The 16963-nt window shown below is 40.0% G+C and overlaps 1 protein-coding gene across 1 annotated transcript; it reads left to right on the plus strand.

Annotated features, from left to right (window-relative positions):
• The first annotated feature begins 6297 nt into the window (after positions 1-6297).
• Positions 6298-12313, plus strand: LOC146523175 (alpha-tectorin-like). The gene is made up of 16 exons (XM_085154196.1): positions 6298-6343; positions 6586-6674; positions 8228-8312; positions 8427-8556; positions 8709-8952; positions 9270-9426; positions 9544-9631; positions 9740-9802; positions 9967-10166; positions 10276-10407; positions 10501-10688; positions 10849-11000; positions 11083-11328; positions 11416-11578; positions 11889-11975; positions 12091-12313. The coding sequence occupies exons 1-15, from the start codon at positions 6298-6300 to the stop codon at positions 11973-11975; spliced, it is 2070 nt and encodes a 689-aa protein (XP_085010322.1). The 3' UTR covers positions 12091-12313.
• Positions 12314-16963: the final 4650 nt, after the last annotated feature.

The raw sequence follows: 16963 nt of genomic DNA on the forward strand, positions 1-16963 counted from the left end.
GCCACCAGCCAGCAACAGCTGCTGCTGCAGCACATCCCCATCGGTGTGTCGGTGAAACCAGGAGAGAGAAAAAACACACCTCACCGACGAGGACGTGTCTGTATGTTCATCAACAAATAATCAATGATGTCGACATGTCCTCGCGAGCAGGTACAGAAAACCTCAGACCAAAGGCACGTTCAGGTTTCACAGGAAATAAACAGGTCCTAACAATAAATCTTAGTATAGAAGAAAAAAAAGCACCATGGTTTCTCAGTACGGACGCACTGGTATCTGATTGGCTCGAGGTGGCGGGCTGGGAGCCAATCAGAACACCTTGAGGGATTTTGCCGGTCCTAGCAACAAGAAGAAACACCAAAGGGTTTCGCACTTTTCTCAAAAGAGTAAAAAAAGAAATGTGGTGAATTTATTGAAACTTTTACTGCTAAACTTTTTTCTTCGCTGAATCACGTGCTTTGACACACATCTGAAAATCTGCTTCTCACCGTTTTTTGTGTCAGAAATGAGTCCGAGTTGTGAGAAATGCATTAAGAGTGTTGAGAAAACTCAGAGCTTTAACAATTCTTCTTTAACTGAACAAGGACTTTATAAATCTATTATAAACTATGAAGCTGTTTGAAACCATTGTTTGTATTGACAGCATGTCGACATATAGGGAATGATATATGGGGATTTTTAATATCACGTTACTTTGGATCTCTGACCTCATCTTCAAGGTCAAATAAGGTCAAAATTTAAATAAAATGTTTGATCTTTAAAACTTTTTTTTAAAATTCTGCTCCTTATTTGTATTATTCACGTGTAGGAAATGATAGTGGCGATTCTAAATAATTAAGTCTGCATCCAAATCATATCCCCCCCCCCCCCCCCCACACACACACACACACACACACACAGACACACACACACACACACAAACACACGCACACACACACACACACAAACACACGCACACACACACACACACACACACACACACACACACACACACACACACACACACACACTTAAAGAGTAAAATTGGGCTGGGCACACATGAGCCAGATGAGGAAACACTATCACAGGGTGCCGTCTGCACCGGGAGCCGGTCACAGACCGCAGCCACCAGGCTGGGCACACAGCAGGAGGGAGGCAAAGAAGCCCCCCAGCAACGCTGAGAAGACCCACAGAGCCCCAGCAGCCACGGTCGATCACAGTCCCGGTGCAGAGAGCCCCCTCCGAGGAAACACTGGAGATATGACCCAATAAGAATATATACAGGATAAAAAGATAAAATAAATAAGAATGGGATACAATATAAATATAAATAGAGTAAGAAGATAAAAAATGAATAAGAATAAAATCAATAAATATTAGGTAAAACCTAAATTAATAATGTAAATAGAATAACAGGATATAATAAATAAGCATAAAATAAATAAATGTTGGGTAAAAGCTAAATTAAAAAGGTGGATCTTGAGCCTGTTCTTAAAAACATGTACGTTCTCTGCGGCCCTGAGCTCCTCCGGCAGGCTGTTCCACAGACGAGGACCATACCACTGAAAAGCTGCCTCTCCGTGAGCATGTGTCCTGACTTTAGGAACAATCAAAAGGCCAGTACCAGAGGACCTCAGGGTCCGCGAGGGTTCATATGGTAAAAGCAAATTTGAGAGATAAGAAGGCCCAAGACCATTAAGACATTTAAAAACCAATCATGTTACATCTTTAAATAAGGTATTGTCAAGAGAAAGAGAATGAGCTTCTCAGTTAGTCAGAAATATACTGAGTTTGATATGATACAATAAGCTATTCATGCCCACTTAACTAACCTTATTGCTAAACATTTATTGAATCTTACATTATGTGGATGTGTCTTATATCCACATAAATACTTTTTAAAGTATGTTAAAGTATGTTAAAAAGCGAAGAAATGGAGGTTTAGATTCTCTGAGTGTTATTTGTTCTTCGTATACCTTCTGATTGATTTATTGCTTCACAGAAATGACGTCATTGATGAAATTTATTCAGAAGGAATAGCGTGCATTAAAGAACACAATGATTTTTACTCATTTAAAATGTTGACATTTTTCCTGAGCCAACTGTCAGAGACCTCAGAGGAGCTGAGTGTGTGAGACAGGAAATATAAATATATAAGTGCAGCTGTGTTACACTCATTTAGTTTAGAATGTATGCTGCTAGACAGACATGCTATATTTTACTGCATTTTGCTAATTTGACAATTATAATTACAAATTCCTTTGCAGATTAATATTTGTCTTAGAGCTTAAAAAAGTCAAATTCATTAAAGTGCGGGTTCTCAGTAATAAAGGAGTCTCTGTACTGTACAGTTTGCAGTGAATTGAATGCCAAATGCAAACATGACTATAAAATTAAACATCCACCATTCAAATTCATAGTAATGGGTTTAACCTTTACATCACGGAGGTGTTGGAGGCTGTGAACCACTTTCTCTTCTTTGTGCCCATTTGTAGACACAAATGTTGTTATGCACATATAGTAGCTGCAGTTACAGATTAATGCATGGTTACACAGTCAAAATGAATGGTTTGTTGTTATTATAGTCATTGCCAGGATAATACGAGTCAATTCAATCTTATTTATATATAACAGCTGCCTCAAGGCACTTTATATTGTAGGTTAAAGACCCTACAATAATACAAAGAAAACAGAGAAAACCCCAACAATCATGTGAACCCCAGTGAGGAGGCACTTTGGCCACAGTGGGAAGGAAAAACTTCCTTTTAACAGGAAGAAACCTCCAGCTGTGACCAGTTGGGGCTCTCGTAAGCCAAGTCAGACACAGGCAGTATAATCAATAGTAGTTGTACTAAAACACACAAACACACAAATAAGTTCAACAAATGCACAAATGATGAACACAAAAACTATTTAGACTATTTATTATCTATATATGAACTTCACTGCCAGTGAAGCCTAAAACACTGTCAATTTTTTCACAGCGGCTCCTTGACTTTTAGTTGAGTTTTGCGGCTGATGGAGGTGGGGACTGCTGAAGATTTGATTTAACACCTGGAAACATGGCTGGAAATGGAACAGCACCCTCTGCTGGCTGGATTGTATAATTTACTGTAAACGTTAACTGAAGCTCACTGATGGTTCATGATTCCTCTTCCCAAAGTTAAGCATATGAGCAAAACTTTGATTAACTGAAGACAGAAAAAGGACAGTATACCCAAGCATGGACTGGACATTCACATACTAACATATTTGTCAACGTCATTTTAAATGAACACAAGTTACATGTGAAAATGCGGAGGGACATTTTTAGATCTAGAATTGAATTTGAAAAGGAAAGCTTTAAAATATGAATGCTATAGGTTTTAATGAAATGCCAGCGGGAACAAAGCGTACACCACAACATTGATTATGTGAAGTATCCTACATCTTCCGTCTGCATCCAAACAACTGCAACCTCAGCCGAACAAACACATAACAGCTGAAAGGTCAGTGTGATAGTACGTGTGTCAGGCAGAACTACGCAATACTGACATGATAATCTCAAATACGCCGTGTACTCAGATGTATCTTGATAAAGTGACATTGGGAGTTTTTCAAGCTCTTTTTTGCTTTAGACCCAACAGTTCTGTCATGAAGGTAATCATCCAAATTTTACATCCAACTATGTTCTCTTCATTCACGTTACCATATCATAACCTACAGTTATTACAACTGAAGCTGTTGTATTAGCCACTGAAACAGTAAAGCATCTCAGTGAAAACAAAACCTCTAAGTCTCTAATTCTGTGCACCCCACACTTTTATTGTTTAACCCACTGATCACCAGCCATTGCATCTTTCTCAGACTGCTCATATTCATTTTACATTGCTGTCATGCGTGTCTCATGTATGACAAAAGATTAATACAACAGTCAGCACAAAGAGAGAACTGATGGTAATTTTTGAATTTCTTGGATACAATATCTCTGGCTTCAAAGGCTCAAGCCTCTGGACTCTGTCTATGTCGTCTTTATCATGGTGGCCTTGAAGACGTTGTCTGTGTATTTGTAGCTGCACAGAGATCAGGAGATGCAGCTACACAGGGGGGGAAAGGCTAGAAAGTGCCCAATTTAAACCCAATATTTCTCATAAGAATGAAGATGGACCATAGTAGGAGGGTACACATCTGCAGATAGCCATTAAATGTCAGTCAGTACCTGTTGATTAAAATATACCGCCTCAAATCACAGCAACTGTCACCTACAAGTGTGAGGCAAAGACCCTCCAATAATAAAAAGACAACCCCAACAATCAGATGAACCCCTTTAAGGAAACACTTTGGTGACAGTGGGAAGGGAAAAACTCCCTCTTAACAGGAAGAAACCTTATGATTTAGCTTTGGAAAAGGTGGAATCTGTAGAGGGAGGTTTCCATGATTTAGCACCGCTGTGGACTCCACCTCCACCCCTTCACTCCTCATGGGTGGGGACAGCAGCGAGCATCCACGTAAAAACAGAGACAGCTGATGGCTCGCTCCACCTGCTGCAGAATCACCAGAGAGCCTACTGAACAGTAGCCTTCAGCCACCTCATCCTCCTCATCCTCCATCTGAGCTGCAGAAGGTAAGAGGATCTGCACACCACTGACATCTGCAGACATGTCCACAGCTAATAGCAACAATTCACCAGATTTCATTCCTCATGATTGTTCATACATAAACTTTACCCCCAAAACAGAAACAAGTGAGAGGGACTGTAGGGTCAACAATAGCTTCCTGTAGCTTCATTTCAAAACAAAAGCCACCTAGAGTACCGTATCACACGCTGATGCCAATTTTTACTGTCTTGGTTTGAAAAATCCAAACCTTATAGCTGGTTGCTATTAAAGTTTAAGACTCCCAACAAGCTGTGTGAGCAGAACAATACAAAGAAACAGTCTGAGTTCAGGGCAGGCTTTAACAGGAAGAATAACAAAAATGAACTCAACTCAAGGGTGAATTTTGGCTCCTTTTTAAAAGCAGTAGTTCATAGTTGAATAGTTTGGAGTCAGAAATACACTTTTAACCTTTAATTTCAAACTCTAGTCCAACAAGAGCCTTTTTCCATGGACTCTGACACAATAAAACCTGTAAGACAACATTTTAAAGAAACCTAATTGATTCAGCAGTATTACATCATAAGCAGTTACTTCCTCAATTCCCAACAACAAGCATCAGCAGCTCAGCCAGGTTACAGACTCTGGTCAGACACCTACTGCAGTACAGCCTCCATGGACTTCATAGACAGTTGTCGTCACCTGTTGAGATTCATGGTTAAAGTAACTCAGTCTGTGTTAGCTGTTGATAAATATGAACTATTGCATCACCTCTCAAAACCATTTTTGCATTTCCTGTCAAACTATCCTGTCAGTTTAAGTCGGGGCTATTATTGTGACTTATTTTTAGGAGCGCTTCGTTTTTGTCGTACAGTCACGCCCACCCATTAATTACATCTTAAATGTAGGTTTGAAGACAAGGAAAAAAAATACTTATATAGTGGTTTTTTACTATATTTGAGCACTCATAGTGTTTTCTTAACACAAGAACATTTGCCTCATTCATATACACATTCATACAAATGCTTTATTCTGTGCCAGAGTGCTTCTAAACTAATATAGATGCATTGAGGTCAACTCAGGGTTCAGTACCTTGTCCAAGGATACTTTTAACATGCAGACTAGAGGAGCTAGGGACCTTCCGGTAGCTGGGCCAACAGTGATAAATGGACCTTTAAATTGGTAAATGACCCACTTTACCTTCCAAGCCACAGTGACCTGTATTTGAAATTTATTTTGTATGGCCACTCATGTCATATCAGATCTGTAAAACACTTAGGCATTGTGGGTGTGTTTTCACCACGTGTTGAGAACTGGAACAGCAGTCTGGAAACCATGTTTGAGCATGAATGAACTTAAAAACAAAGATAAGAAGGACATGTCTTGCGTCAAGGTGACCCCACACATGAGCATGCTCACAAGATAAGTCATATTTTTATGACTATTTGGGAAAACATTATAACAAAAGTTGTGGAAAACAGCGAGTATATAGTCATTCCATTATATTGCTGTTAAGAGGCCAGTCGTACCCTCTCTGTCATATACTCATTCAAGGTAAAAATGTTGTTTACACTGACAGTTTTTTTTAGCCTACAGCTATTTCAGGTTCCATGGTGATGGAGTAAATTTGATTCTGTATAGGACTTTGATGTGGCTATGTTAGAGTTTGAGTGTGGCTGTTACTTTCTGTCCAATCAGAAAACTTGTGTCTTTCAGGTCTCTGTGAGCTGATGGTCCCCCCTCCAACATGCCCCACCCTCTGCTCTTCCTGTCTGCTCTCATTGCACTTGCATGTAAGCATCGGCAGAGAAGCCTAGAAGACCTGAATAGAAAGAGCATAATTCAATCTGAACAGTATAAGAATGAAAAAGCAGAAAGTGTTCATGGGCAGATATTTCTGCCATCTTCGTAAGAACTGCTAAATGATGACATCATGGTAGAAGTGTCAACCTTTCATGAAGTCAACACTTGAACGTGCAGTACTTCCTGTTAAGGTATAGCTCACACCCGTTGTCTCGTGTCTGCATGTTTTCAGGTGCTCAGCAGATAATTACACCGTCCTCAGTGTTGGACATCAGCTCATGTCCCGTCACGTATTATGGAAAGAAGTATGAACAAATCTATGTGAGTAGAAACGTGATGTTTCAGAAGACCATTGTTATTTATTGATGAACTAAAGCAATCCTTGACTTATGTGTAACATTTTCAATTACAGCTCAGTAATAAAAATGGAAATAGTGGAGTAATATGGTGGAAACAAATATGTAAATAGCAAGTCATTTAGTTACCATTATGATCAGTGATAATGCCCATGTAATTATCCTGTATCAACAGTGGTTGTAGACGAGTTGTAACACTTATGTAATTGTGTAATAAGAGGCAAGAATGTGGCAGTAATGTGGAAAGAAACACACACCTATGAGGCAAAACAGTTACTAATTATAGAGTAATTTTTGTAACACTGTAATAACCTCTGGTAATATAATGATACCATCTCTGCATTCAAGTTTTTATATACTGATTTGTGGTAGCAACCTCATAATAACAAGTTAATATTGAATGATGTTTTTAATATATAAGGAAACCATTAGCGTACAAAGTAAAGTTTGTTCTTGATGTTTGTCTCGGACTTCCCCAGGTGAACAGCACGACTGAAAACTTTGCACTTTGCTTTGATGGTTTCTTCAAAACTCAAACTGGAGGAGATTGTCTTGTGGGGCCTGCAGTCAGCTATGTTACCTTACACATAAATTCAAAAGATTCAAAATTGGAATCACAAGTCAACCAAGAAGTGCCATCAATTAAGGCCACTATGAAATGCAACTTGGAATTCTTCATGGAATACACCAAGGCGACAAGTGTAAGTGTTGTTGATTGACATGAGAAGTCAAACTTGACTTTTAGAGTCCACAGCTTACAATTAACTGCTAAAACAATGAAATCAAGCATCCTGATTGTATCTGGATCTTTGTTCACCGTTTACAGGCCGATTTGTATCTGTTAACTTATGGGAAACAAGCAGCTCTATTTCTGCTCACAGATGTGACAACTAAGGTGGTGAGTATGAGTTTGTATGTAAACACTTGTGTGTGTACTTTAATATGATAGAACCATTTTATGCACCAAATAATCTGGTTGATACTTTTCACTCTTGGGCTGAAAGGCACATATAGTTCACAAATCTCACAGCACATGAAAATGAAAAACACTAAATGGAGACTGGGCGCCATAACCAGCCACAGCTGGCTGCTTTGCATTCCCATACCACTGTTTGCGCATTAAAACGTGTCAGATATTTTGTGGTATTAGTGTTTTTACCCCTGAATCACTCTTCTGCATTAAGTGTAGGGTGTAAGTCTGCTGTTTACCTCAGCTCTCAATGCGTCCACATTTACTTACTCTTTATGAGTAAGTAAACTTTGTAAAGTTTGTGAAAGGAGTCCAATACGAGTTGATGAGTCAGTGAAGCTCATTTCTGTCTGATGACAGTATATTAAAAAGTAGTTTATGAGGTGTACTACGTATCTGGCTGGCCACTTATCAACGTACATCTGGAAGTACAACATTCTTCTTTTCTATTAGATGACCTACAGATTACTTACTGCACCTTTAATATGTCTGAAATGATTTGCCTCAACTCTGAGATCATAACATGAGTTTTGTGCGGTTCTGCTTAGGACTTGGAAGTTTACATCGGTGGTATCAAAGTGACTACAGTGTACAAGAATACAATACAAGATATCAGTGGATGCAGACACTCAGGTTGGTGAATCTCAGGCTCATTACTTTGATGTTGGGATGTTACAGGGAGTGCTGTGCCTTTCTGCTCGCTCTTGTTGGTTTTTAAACTAAAGTAAACCGTCCATCACTTCTCAGGTATTGCATATGAACCTGACACTGTGGTGAGCTCTGATCCAGAAACCTGCTCCAAACTCACCTGCTCTAAAAATGCAGCCCTTGAAACCATTGGTTGTGGTCCACTGGAGCGTTGTCAAGGAAACAACACGTGAATATAACCCCATTTATATTTAAAAGAAAGAGCTTAAGGGATTTTTTTTTAATGTAATTTAATTTTTTTTTTTTGTGTGTATTTGGTCTCTTCCTCATCAGCGGCTTATGAGGTTAGTGGTTGATTGTTTTCTTCTTTGCTTCCATCAGCTGTGTAGTGGACACCACCTGTACTGTGACTGGCCCAACTGTCATCAACGTCCACGGCCAACTCAACTTCATCAAGGATCGGTGTGCTTACTCTCTGGTTTCTATTCCGTCAATCCCAAACTTTTACCTCGTGGCAAATTTCAGAGACCGTCGTCGGGAAGATGTGAGCTTTTTGGACAGCGTGATACTGCGTCTAGATGGGCCAGGTGTTCATATTCACCTGGAACAAGGCGGGAGAGTTTGGGTAAGCTGCCTCAGGCAAGCTAAGAGTACATCTTTAACCATATTGCCATGTACACTGTTGCAGCCATTCCCTGACTCTCAATGGTGCTCATGGCAATTAATTAATGGTCATGACAATTCGGTCGATTGTTGGTCAGTGGTGCAAGTTTAGGTTATGCAAAGAAACTGCTGTGTCTCCTCGCATCGTTCTTCTCAGGGCTGTTAGAAGCAGTTCTTTCAGAGCTGCTGAACTCAGTGGTTGTTGCTGTGAAATCAGCCTGTTTGTGTGTGACGTGTTTCACTCAGTGTTTCCTCCACTTTGTCTCTGCTGTGATGCAGCTGGACGACTCCACACTGACCCTCGACAGCTCACCTCAGCTGGTTCACGGTGTGCAGCTCTCTAAGGACCAAACTGGAGTCACCGCCAAGCTGTCGCTCTCCAACCTCAACATCTCTGTCTTCTTTGACGGCTACACTGCACAGATCCACTTAGAAGGTACAGAAAATAAAGTTTGATTCATGTAACATAAACTGTAAACTGTGCTGTTATTTAATGATCTCTCTGTTTGATTATTGATGCTGATCTGACTCATTCTCTCCTGATCCTTTGCAGGACCTGCTGGTTCATCTGTGCGGGGTCTGTGTGGAAACTCCAGCAGGTCTCTGAGTGACCTGAGGCTCTCTGAGTACAGCTCCACCAGGTAAGACCTCATCACAAGCTCAGAGTCCCTCTGACTGCTGCCTCTGATGTTGTAGATATTCTGTGTTTGTATGAATGAGCCTGAACTTTGTTGTTTGTCGCCCCCTAGCTGTGAGATGCAGTACAGTGAGCCTGCTGACAGCACGATCAACTGCACCAGTGTGACTGAACGGTGAGCAGACTGATCCACACAGAAGGGAACATCTGTGTTGTACCTTGATCTCTGTTGTAAATTATATGGTACATCACATGTGACTGCAGCATAGATGGAAGATAAACACAACTGATTACAGATGATCATTTTATTGTCTTCAACTTCTTCTGTTTGTGGTACAGCTGTAATCTCCTGAAGGAGGCGCCCTTCTCCTCCTGTAACAGTGACATCGACCCAGAGCCCTACATAACCACCTGTACCAACACTTTGTGTAAATATCCTGCAGTGGACGGACTCAACTGTCAGTTCCTGAAGGCCTACGCCAGAGCCTGCAGTCTACACAACCACACTCTGGATGGCTGGACATCAAAGACCGGCTGCTGTAAGATGTTAATAAGACATTAATAAGTTCTCCTTTGTTAAAGAACTGAACTGTGGAGTTTTAGAGCTCCCGTGTTTTCAGGATAATACATCAGTGTGTTCCTCTGTAGCCTCTGAGGCCTTCTGTCAGGACAGGACCTGCAGCGATCACGAGTTCTGTGGTAAGAAGACGGTCGGTGGTGACACTCGCTGCTTCTGTCGGGCCATTTTTGCCTCCAAATACCAAGAAAACAACTCTTTGGGTACGACAGCTCTGACATCATCATGACAACAGGGCTGAATAATGGAGGAAAACTTCTAACTGTGATTTTTCTGACTGATATTGTGACGTTCAGGTGATCCAACGGTCTGCAAGGAGAACTCTGCTTCACTCACTCTGGTCGGTTGTCTCCTGGAGGACAAAGGCATCGACTACTCTGCTTTACACCTCAATGACCTGACCTGCAGGGGTCAGATGGACGAGCTCACCCACATGGTGACCTTCAGCTTCAACAGCAGCAACAGCTGTGGGACGGTGGTCACGGTGGGTTTCATCTCCTGCTGTTTAAGCCTTGATCTCTGTGAATTCTAACATTTTTGGTCATCTGAAGTTTATACCAGTCAGTCAACATCTTAAAGAGTATCAGATGTTAAAGATGAAACAATGAAGAACTTGCTTAGTATCTGATTGTGTGACCCTGCAGACCAACAACAGCTACGTCATCTATAAGAACACCATCAGGAGCCAGAATTACTCTTCTGACATCATCACTCGCAACAACCAAGTCCGGATCGACTTCTCCTGTGTTCACAGTCAGCCGAACATCAACACTGCAACCTTCAGAATCAGAGACTGGTTTGTAGTGGCTGCTAGGTATTGTTTGAATATTTGTTAAAATGTGGGCATTGTTAACAGTGCAAATGTGTGCATTCTGCAGCTCCGTTGCACAGAAGATCTCATATGGAGCTTGGAATTACACTCTGATTATCAAGGCCTACACCGACGCTGGGCGGACACAAGTTGTGCAGCTGAACAGTGAAGTGAGACTGAACCAGAGGATCTGGGTAGAGCTGGAGACTAATGGGCTGGATGGATGCATGGTCACTGTGGTGAGCGACTCCTGCTGGGCAACCAACCAGGCATCACCTACCAGCAGTCCAAGACATGATCTGATCATTAACGGGTGAGAGAGACTCAGAGTCACTCATAAGTCCACTTTGATCACCTTTATCAGCTCCTCAATAACGTGTATTTTCGTGGTTATGAAAAGCTGTGCGAACCCCACTGACCTGACAGTGGCAGTGGAGGAAAACGGACTGGGAACCTCCACCTTGTTTTCGTTCAACATGTTCCGGTTCACTGGGGGTTCTGGTGAAGTCTACCTGCACTGCAAACTCCACCTGTGTCCCAAAGAGGAGACCAGCTGCATACCGGTAGGGCTCGCTGTCAAACACTCGTAGCAAGCTTTATCTTTTCATCCCACCTGTTAAAGGAGGGCTTGAATTTTTATGCACAAACCTAACCATCTATTCATTGTTCCAAAGCACACCATTAACATATATGGTCATATATAATCATTTTGGTGCTTTAAGTAAAGCAGGTGCATGTGTTACGTTCTAACTAAACACCTGGTTTATTACTAGATTATATTGTTCTGTACATTTTTATCCTCACTTAACTACACTCACAGCACAACACTGAAAACATGAAGTGAATTCAGTTGTATTTTGTTTGAACATCCAGAATTGTAATGCAGCAGCTCGCAGACGCAGATCTGTTGGATCCAAATATGAAGGTGAAGCCTCCATCGGCATGTCCTGGACTCATTAGGTAACTTCAGGTGACAAATCTAATGAGTGGTGTAAGAAGTAAGATTGGCTGCGAACAGAGTCACGAGAGGGCAAGAGTGTTTTTCAGTCACAGTTTGGTTTGATTATCTTTCCAGGTGGTTTCCATGCTGACTACGACTGAACGACCAGTTGCCGACCAAATGCTGAACATTGTTTTTGATGACAGTGTTCAGCAGACACACAGAGAGTTGCTACTTTACTCCATCTTCTTTATTCAATTTTATTTATATAGTGCCAATTCACACCAAAAGTTGCTTTGAGGCACTATATATTGTAGAGGCCCTACAATTATCTTTATTGTTGTACTTTCTGCCAAAATAAATAAATAAAGAATGTGGCAACAACCAGCCTGAGTTTGATTCTTGTTTTCTGGCTCAAACACCATTCAGGTAGAAATCCAGTAATTATCCAGCCGAGGATTTCTCCTTTTACGCCACCTAATGGAGACAAAAGCGTACAGTGTATCACGGGTGATTTGACCAAGTGTTTTTAAGTTTTTGGACTTTCGTTTTATTTATGTAAATATTCTATTTGACTCTTGGTTTACTTGTTTATGTGGTTTCCTGCATTTTCCTTGGGCCTTGATTTTAGCTACCCTTTCATTGGCTCATCCTTCAATTTAGTTTACCTGTGTCTCGTTATCCCAGGCTTTCTCCACTTCCCCTTCTCCGTGTACATATATTAGTGCTGTATTGGACTTTGGAGTCTGTTCATCTCATCTCGGTGTTTCTGCAAGCTTTACATTTCAGTTGTTTATAGCTTCCCCCCTTGAGCACACAGTTTTTGATGAAAACAGAGAGGTGTGACCATAGCAAACAGGAAACTAATGTTGTAGGAGATGAGGCAAGCACTGAATTATTTTAAATCTTGTTAGGCAGAATTTAGAAGTTGACTACATATGTATACAATACTATGTACTACAGATTATTTCAAAGCATTAAAAACAAAACAAAAACTAAGCTTTATGCAAAAAGACTACAAGAATTTATGAATTTTTTGGGATGAGTTTTTGGGTTCACTTTCTCACAAGAAGAACGCCGGTGAGATTTGATCCAGGAGTTAAAATCTGTACCATGACCGCTTTTGTGCATTTTTCAGGATGTCAGTGGGGCAGTTTGAGCTTTGGTTAGCAGAGTTGGGAACACATCTGTGGAGGCAGAGAAGTAATTTTAGGGAACTGACTGACAGGGAACCGGAGCAGCTTCTAGCTGTGTATCTGAGGTAAAATAAAGGCCTGAATACTTGCAGATGATTTTGAGCTTCTAGAAATAAATTGAACACATCATTTTTGAAGTGAGAAATGTATTTGGTGACTCAAAGTCCTCCTAGAAGCAAGTCCTTCCACTCAGAACAGTTTCTTAAAAGCCTCCTGACACTTTAAACATTAGAAAAATTTATTTCAGTTGGTTGTTTAATGTTTTTGCCAAGTACTCTTTAAAATACCAGAATAGAGAAGATGGAGGATTTAAGTTTATTAGATTGATCAGTGTTGCTGAACTATGAAATATTTTGAGTGCAGTGTATTTTTTGCATACAGGCATAACAGAATAGCTTTAGTGTTTTGTTTTTAAACTTGAGAATGAACTTATACAAAATGCAGCAAGATATTTAAAAAATGGTTTTAATGATTAAAAAATACACTGTATCGGATTCATATCGGTATCGGACATAAAGAGTGGTATTGTGCCATGTCTAGTATATATAGAATGTGGCTACTGAAGTATACACACAGATGGAAATTCAGGGAAGTGCAGACAGCCATGTAGAACGAGACCCAGCTGAACTAAATTATCAACAATGGCACAAGGAAAGCACAAGCACACCAACTCAAAATAAACCAAAAATGTCATAATTATATGTCAAGTTTATTTCTAAAGTACATTTAAAAACTACAGCTGATGATTAAAGTGATGTACATCTAAAAAAAATAATCAAATAACATAAAACAGAGGACACAATCAAAGTTTAGATTCAACAGTTTTTCCAAACAGTTAGAGTTGAAGCATTTGCAGAGACAATCCTGTGTTTCATCCCTGACCACCAAATACAGCACCGAGCTCCTGTCAGAGCTTCACAGTGCAGCGATAAAGCTGTGCTGCACAGTGGGGACCTAAACATAATCATCAAATTAATGACAATGATAACACGATTAATTTTAATGTAAATCAAATTAATTTGATTTGCATTAATTAACATTAATTATGTGCAACCACATAATTTCCTCAGGGATTAATAAAGTATTCTGAATGTGTCATTTAGTTCACTAATTAGTAGCATTTACCTTCACGACAGTGGTGATGTCTTTCAATTTGTAGCACAGCAAGTTTTTTGTGTTTTTGATTCTGTGAGAATCGCTCCACATGGTTTACCCAAAGTATGTTGATTTCCTCAAAATCAAATGTGAAATGCGCCCTTATATCTGCTCTTCTCTTTCTCCCAAGCCTTGACATTCTAGATGTCTCATCCAAGTTTTTATGAATCTCAAAATACCTAAAAATTGTCTTTGTGTCCTTGCATGATGATACTGTAACTAGTTTTGTGTTTTTGCGAATATTTTGTTGACTCCTTTTAAATAAAGGGGGTTTTCACATACTTCACTCAAGTAAAACTGTAAAAATTGTAAAGTGAAATTTTCTACATTCCCCACTGGTTCCTGGTCCCTAAAAAGGTACAGTCTGAGCAGAAGCAGATGTAGATTAAAGTTGTTGTAATATGATGGCATTAACAGGACTCTAACAGTGTGAATACACAGTCATCCCAAAGATGAGGTGCAGTGACGGTGACACGAAAACTTTCAGTGCATGCAAAATGACATCATTGCACTGAAAGATCATCATTTTACACTCGGCTCCTACAAAATCCCATCTCGATGCAGTCTGGCCAGTTTAAAATACGTGTTCTTGCACAAAAGCACAACCAGAATACCATGGTAAAATGTCATGTGATTGAAAAAGTGAGACTGTGATGAAGATGATGTACATATGACAAAAATTAAATTTTTGCAAGAAATGCATTTTGAAAGTACACATAGTGTACTTTCTGTGGTGCAGTTTGTTAGCCCGAGTACATAAGCATACGCCGACAGATGTTCACCATCAGAGAAGCATGATGGTGCAACTTAACGGTTCTTGATTCAGAGCCCAAATGTCAGAGTAAAGGAAGGCTTTCAGAATATAAAGTGCGTGTTGTTGTTAGCTGTAATAAAATCCCAGTGGGAACAAAATGTACACTAAAGTCCTTATTATACAAACTGTTCCACATCCTGTATCTGTGTCTACACCGAGTCAAAGCAACATGACGTATAATGGGGTTTTTCAGATGAGTGTGTCAAGGACTGATAACAACTACGTAACACTGACACGATAACCTGTAAACATGCTGTGTACTCAAATGCATCTTTTGATATTTCAGAGGGCTGATAAAGGGACTGTGGGAGCTTTTCTATCTGTTACACCCAATAATTCTGACATGAAGCTGATGCTAATGACACTTACTAGAGATTTTTGTCAAACATCAGAAAACCTGCTCACAAAGGATTGGATCAATGGGTCAGTGAGTCCAAAGACTAAGCACAACGATCCTTCTAACATCTTTAAATGTAATGACCAATATTTTACATCCTGTTATGTTCCCTCCATTCATCCGCTAAAATTTTAAATTTGGGTTAAAATTTTTCAAACTTCAACATGGCATGTGTAAACATACTAGTTTTCTTAAGTAAGCCTAAATTATTTCTGTTTCAGAATCAGAATGAGAATCTTTATTGTCAAGAACAACAAAAATTGTAATCAAACCCGTCCTGAAAAAAATACTTTTTTATTAAGCCACAGCTGTGCAAATGATCTAGTTTAACTTTAAATCCACAAAACTTGTGAAATAAAGTTAAAACTGAGGATTATCTTTCAACTTACACAGACACATCGTGCCAAAACCAAAAGAAATCAGTTTAGACTTGAGAAAAAGACTTGCTGAGGCTCAGAAAGCTGGAGCTAAAAATACAACATTAACCAAAATTTTCCAAGTGTCAAGAACTGGAGTGAGAAGGATCATCGATACATTCAAAGACAGCCAGACAGTACAGAACAAGTCTGGCAGAGATTGGAAGGAATAGATCTCAAAGACTGGACAGAAAACTAGTGAGAGACGTGTCTAAAGACCCCAGAACAACCAACTCCTAGCGAACTTCGTCCCCACAGTGAAACACGGCGATGATGCTTCATAGTGGAAGGAAACATGAAGAAAGAAGGAAATGTGACAACCCTGAAGGAAAACGTCAAGCATTTAGCAGCAAAACTGTGCTTGGGTCTTCACTTTGTCTTCCAACATAACCGCAAAACAAAACATACGTGGCTCCTTCTGGAGGCGATGAAGAACCAGCTCACAGTGAGCATTACTGACTGGCCTGCACAAAGTCCTGACCTGAATCCTGCTGAACATCTGTGGAGGGAACTGAAGACCGAGCTCCATAAAAGATGATCGTCAAATCTGGAGGTGCTTGAGAGATTTGCAAAAGAAGAATAGGCTGGGGTGACTCGGTTCAGGCTGTTATCCAACAGAGACCACACACAGCTGACTGTTAGCATCAGTGACGCTAATAATTCTGACCCTGCTAGTTTTGTGTTTTTGCAAAGTAAAACGTAATATGAGCATTCAAAATAAAACCAGGATGTTTGAACACGCTGTTTTAAACATTCCTGCTCTGTTTAATGAAATGTTCATTGAGCGACTAATGACCTACAGTGAAGTGATCATATTAGCCAGTGAAAGAGTGACATTATTCCATTTTTACCTATAACAGTTGTGACCGATCTGTGTTTAATTCTGGGTAACTCAGTCTTACTGCTTAATCAGTCTCTCTGTAGCTACTCAGAGTTGTGTTGCTGGCATATGTGACGTGCTTCTGAGAAAAATTGATTAGTGTATTAAACTTTTGTTTATCTGTCAGCACAAGGAGTGAACTAAAGGTTT

This window comes from Neolamprologus multifasciatus, chromosome 3 (assembly GCF_963576455.1).
Source record: "Neolamprologus multifasciatus chromosome 3, fNeoMul1.2, whole genome shotgun sequence".
Taxonomy (NCBI): domain Eukaryota; kingdom Metazoa; phylum Chordata; class Actinopteri; order Cichliformes; family Cichlidae; genus Neolamprologus; species Neolamprologus multifasciatus.

Coding starts and splice junctions, on each gene's coding strand:
- LOC146523175 (XM_085154196.1), top strand. CDS start 6,298: ATGCCCCACCCTCTGCTCTTCCTGTCTGCTCTCATTGCACTTGCAT. Junction 10,167..10,275: donor GACATCAAAGACCGGCTGCT/GTAAGATGTTAA, acceptor GTTCCTCTGTAG/CCTCTGAGGCCTTCTGTCAG. Junction 11,329..11,415: donor CATGATCTGATCATTAACGG/GTGAGAGAGACT, acceptor GGTTATGAAAAG/CTGTGCGAACCCCACTGACC.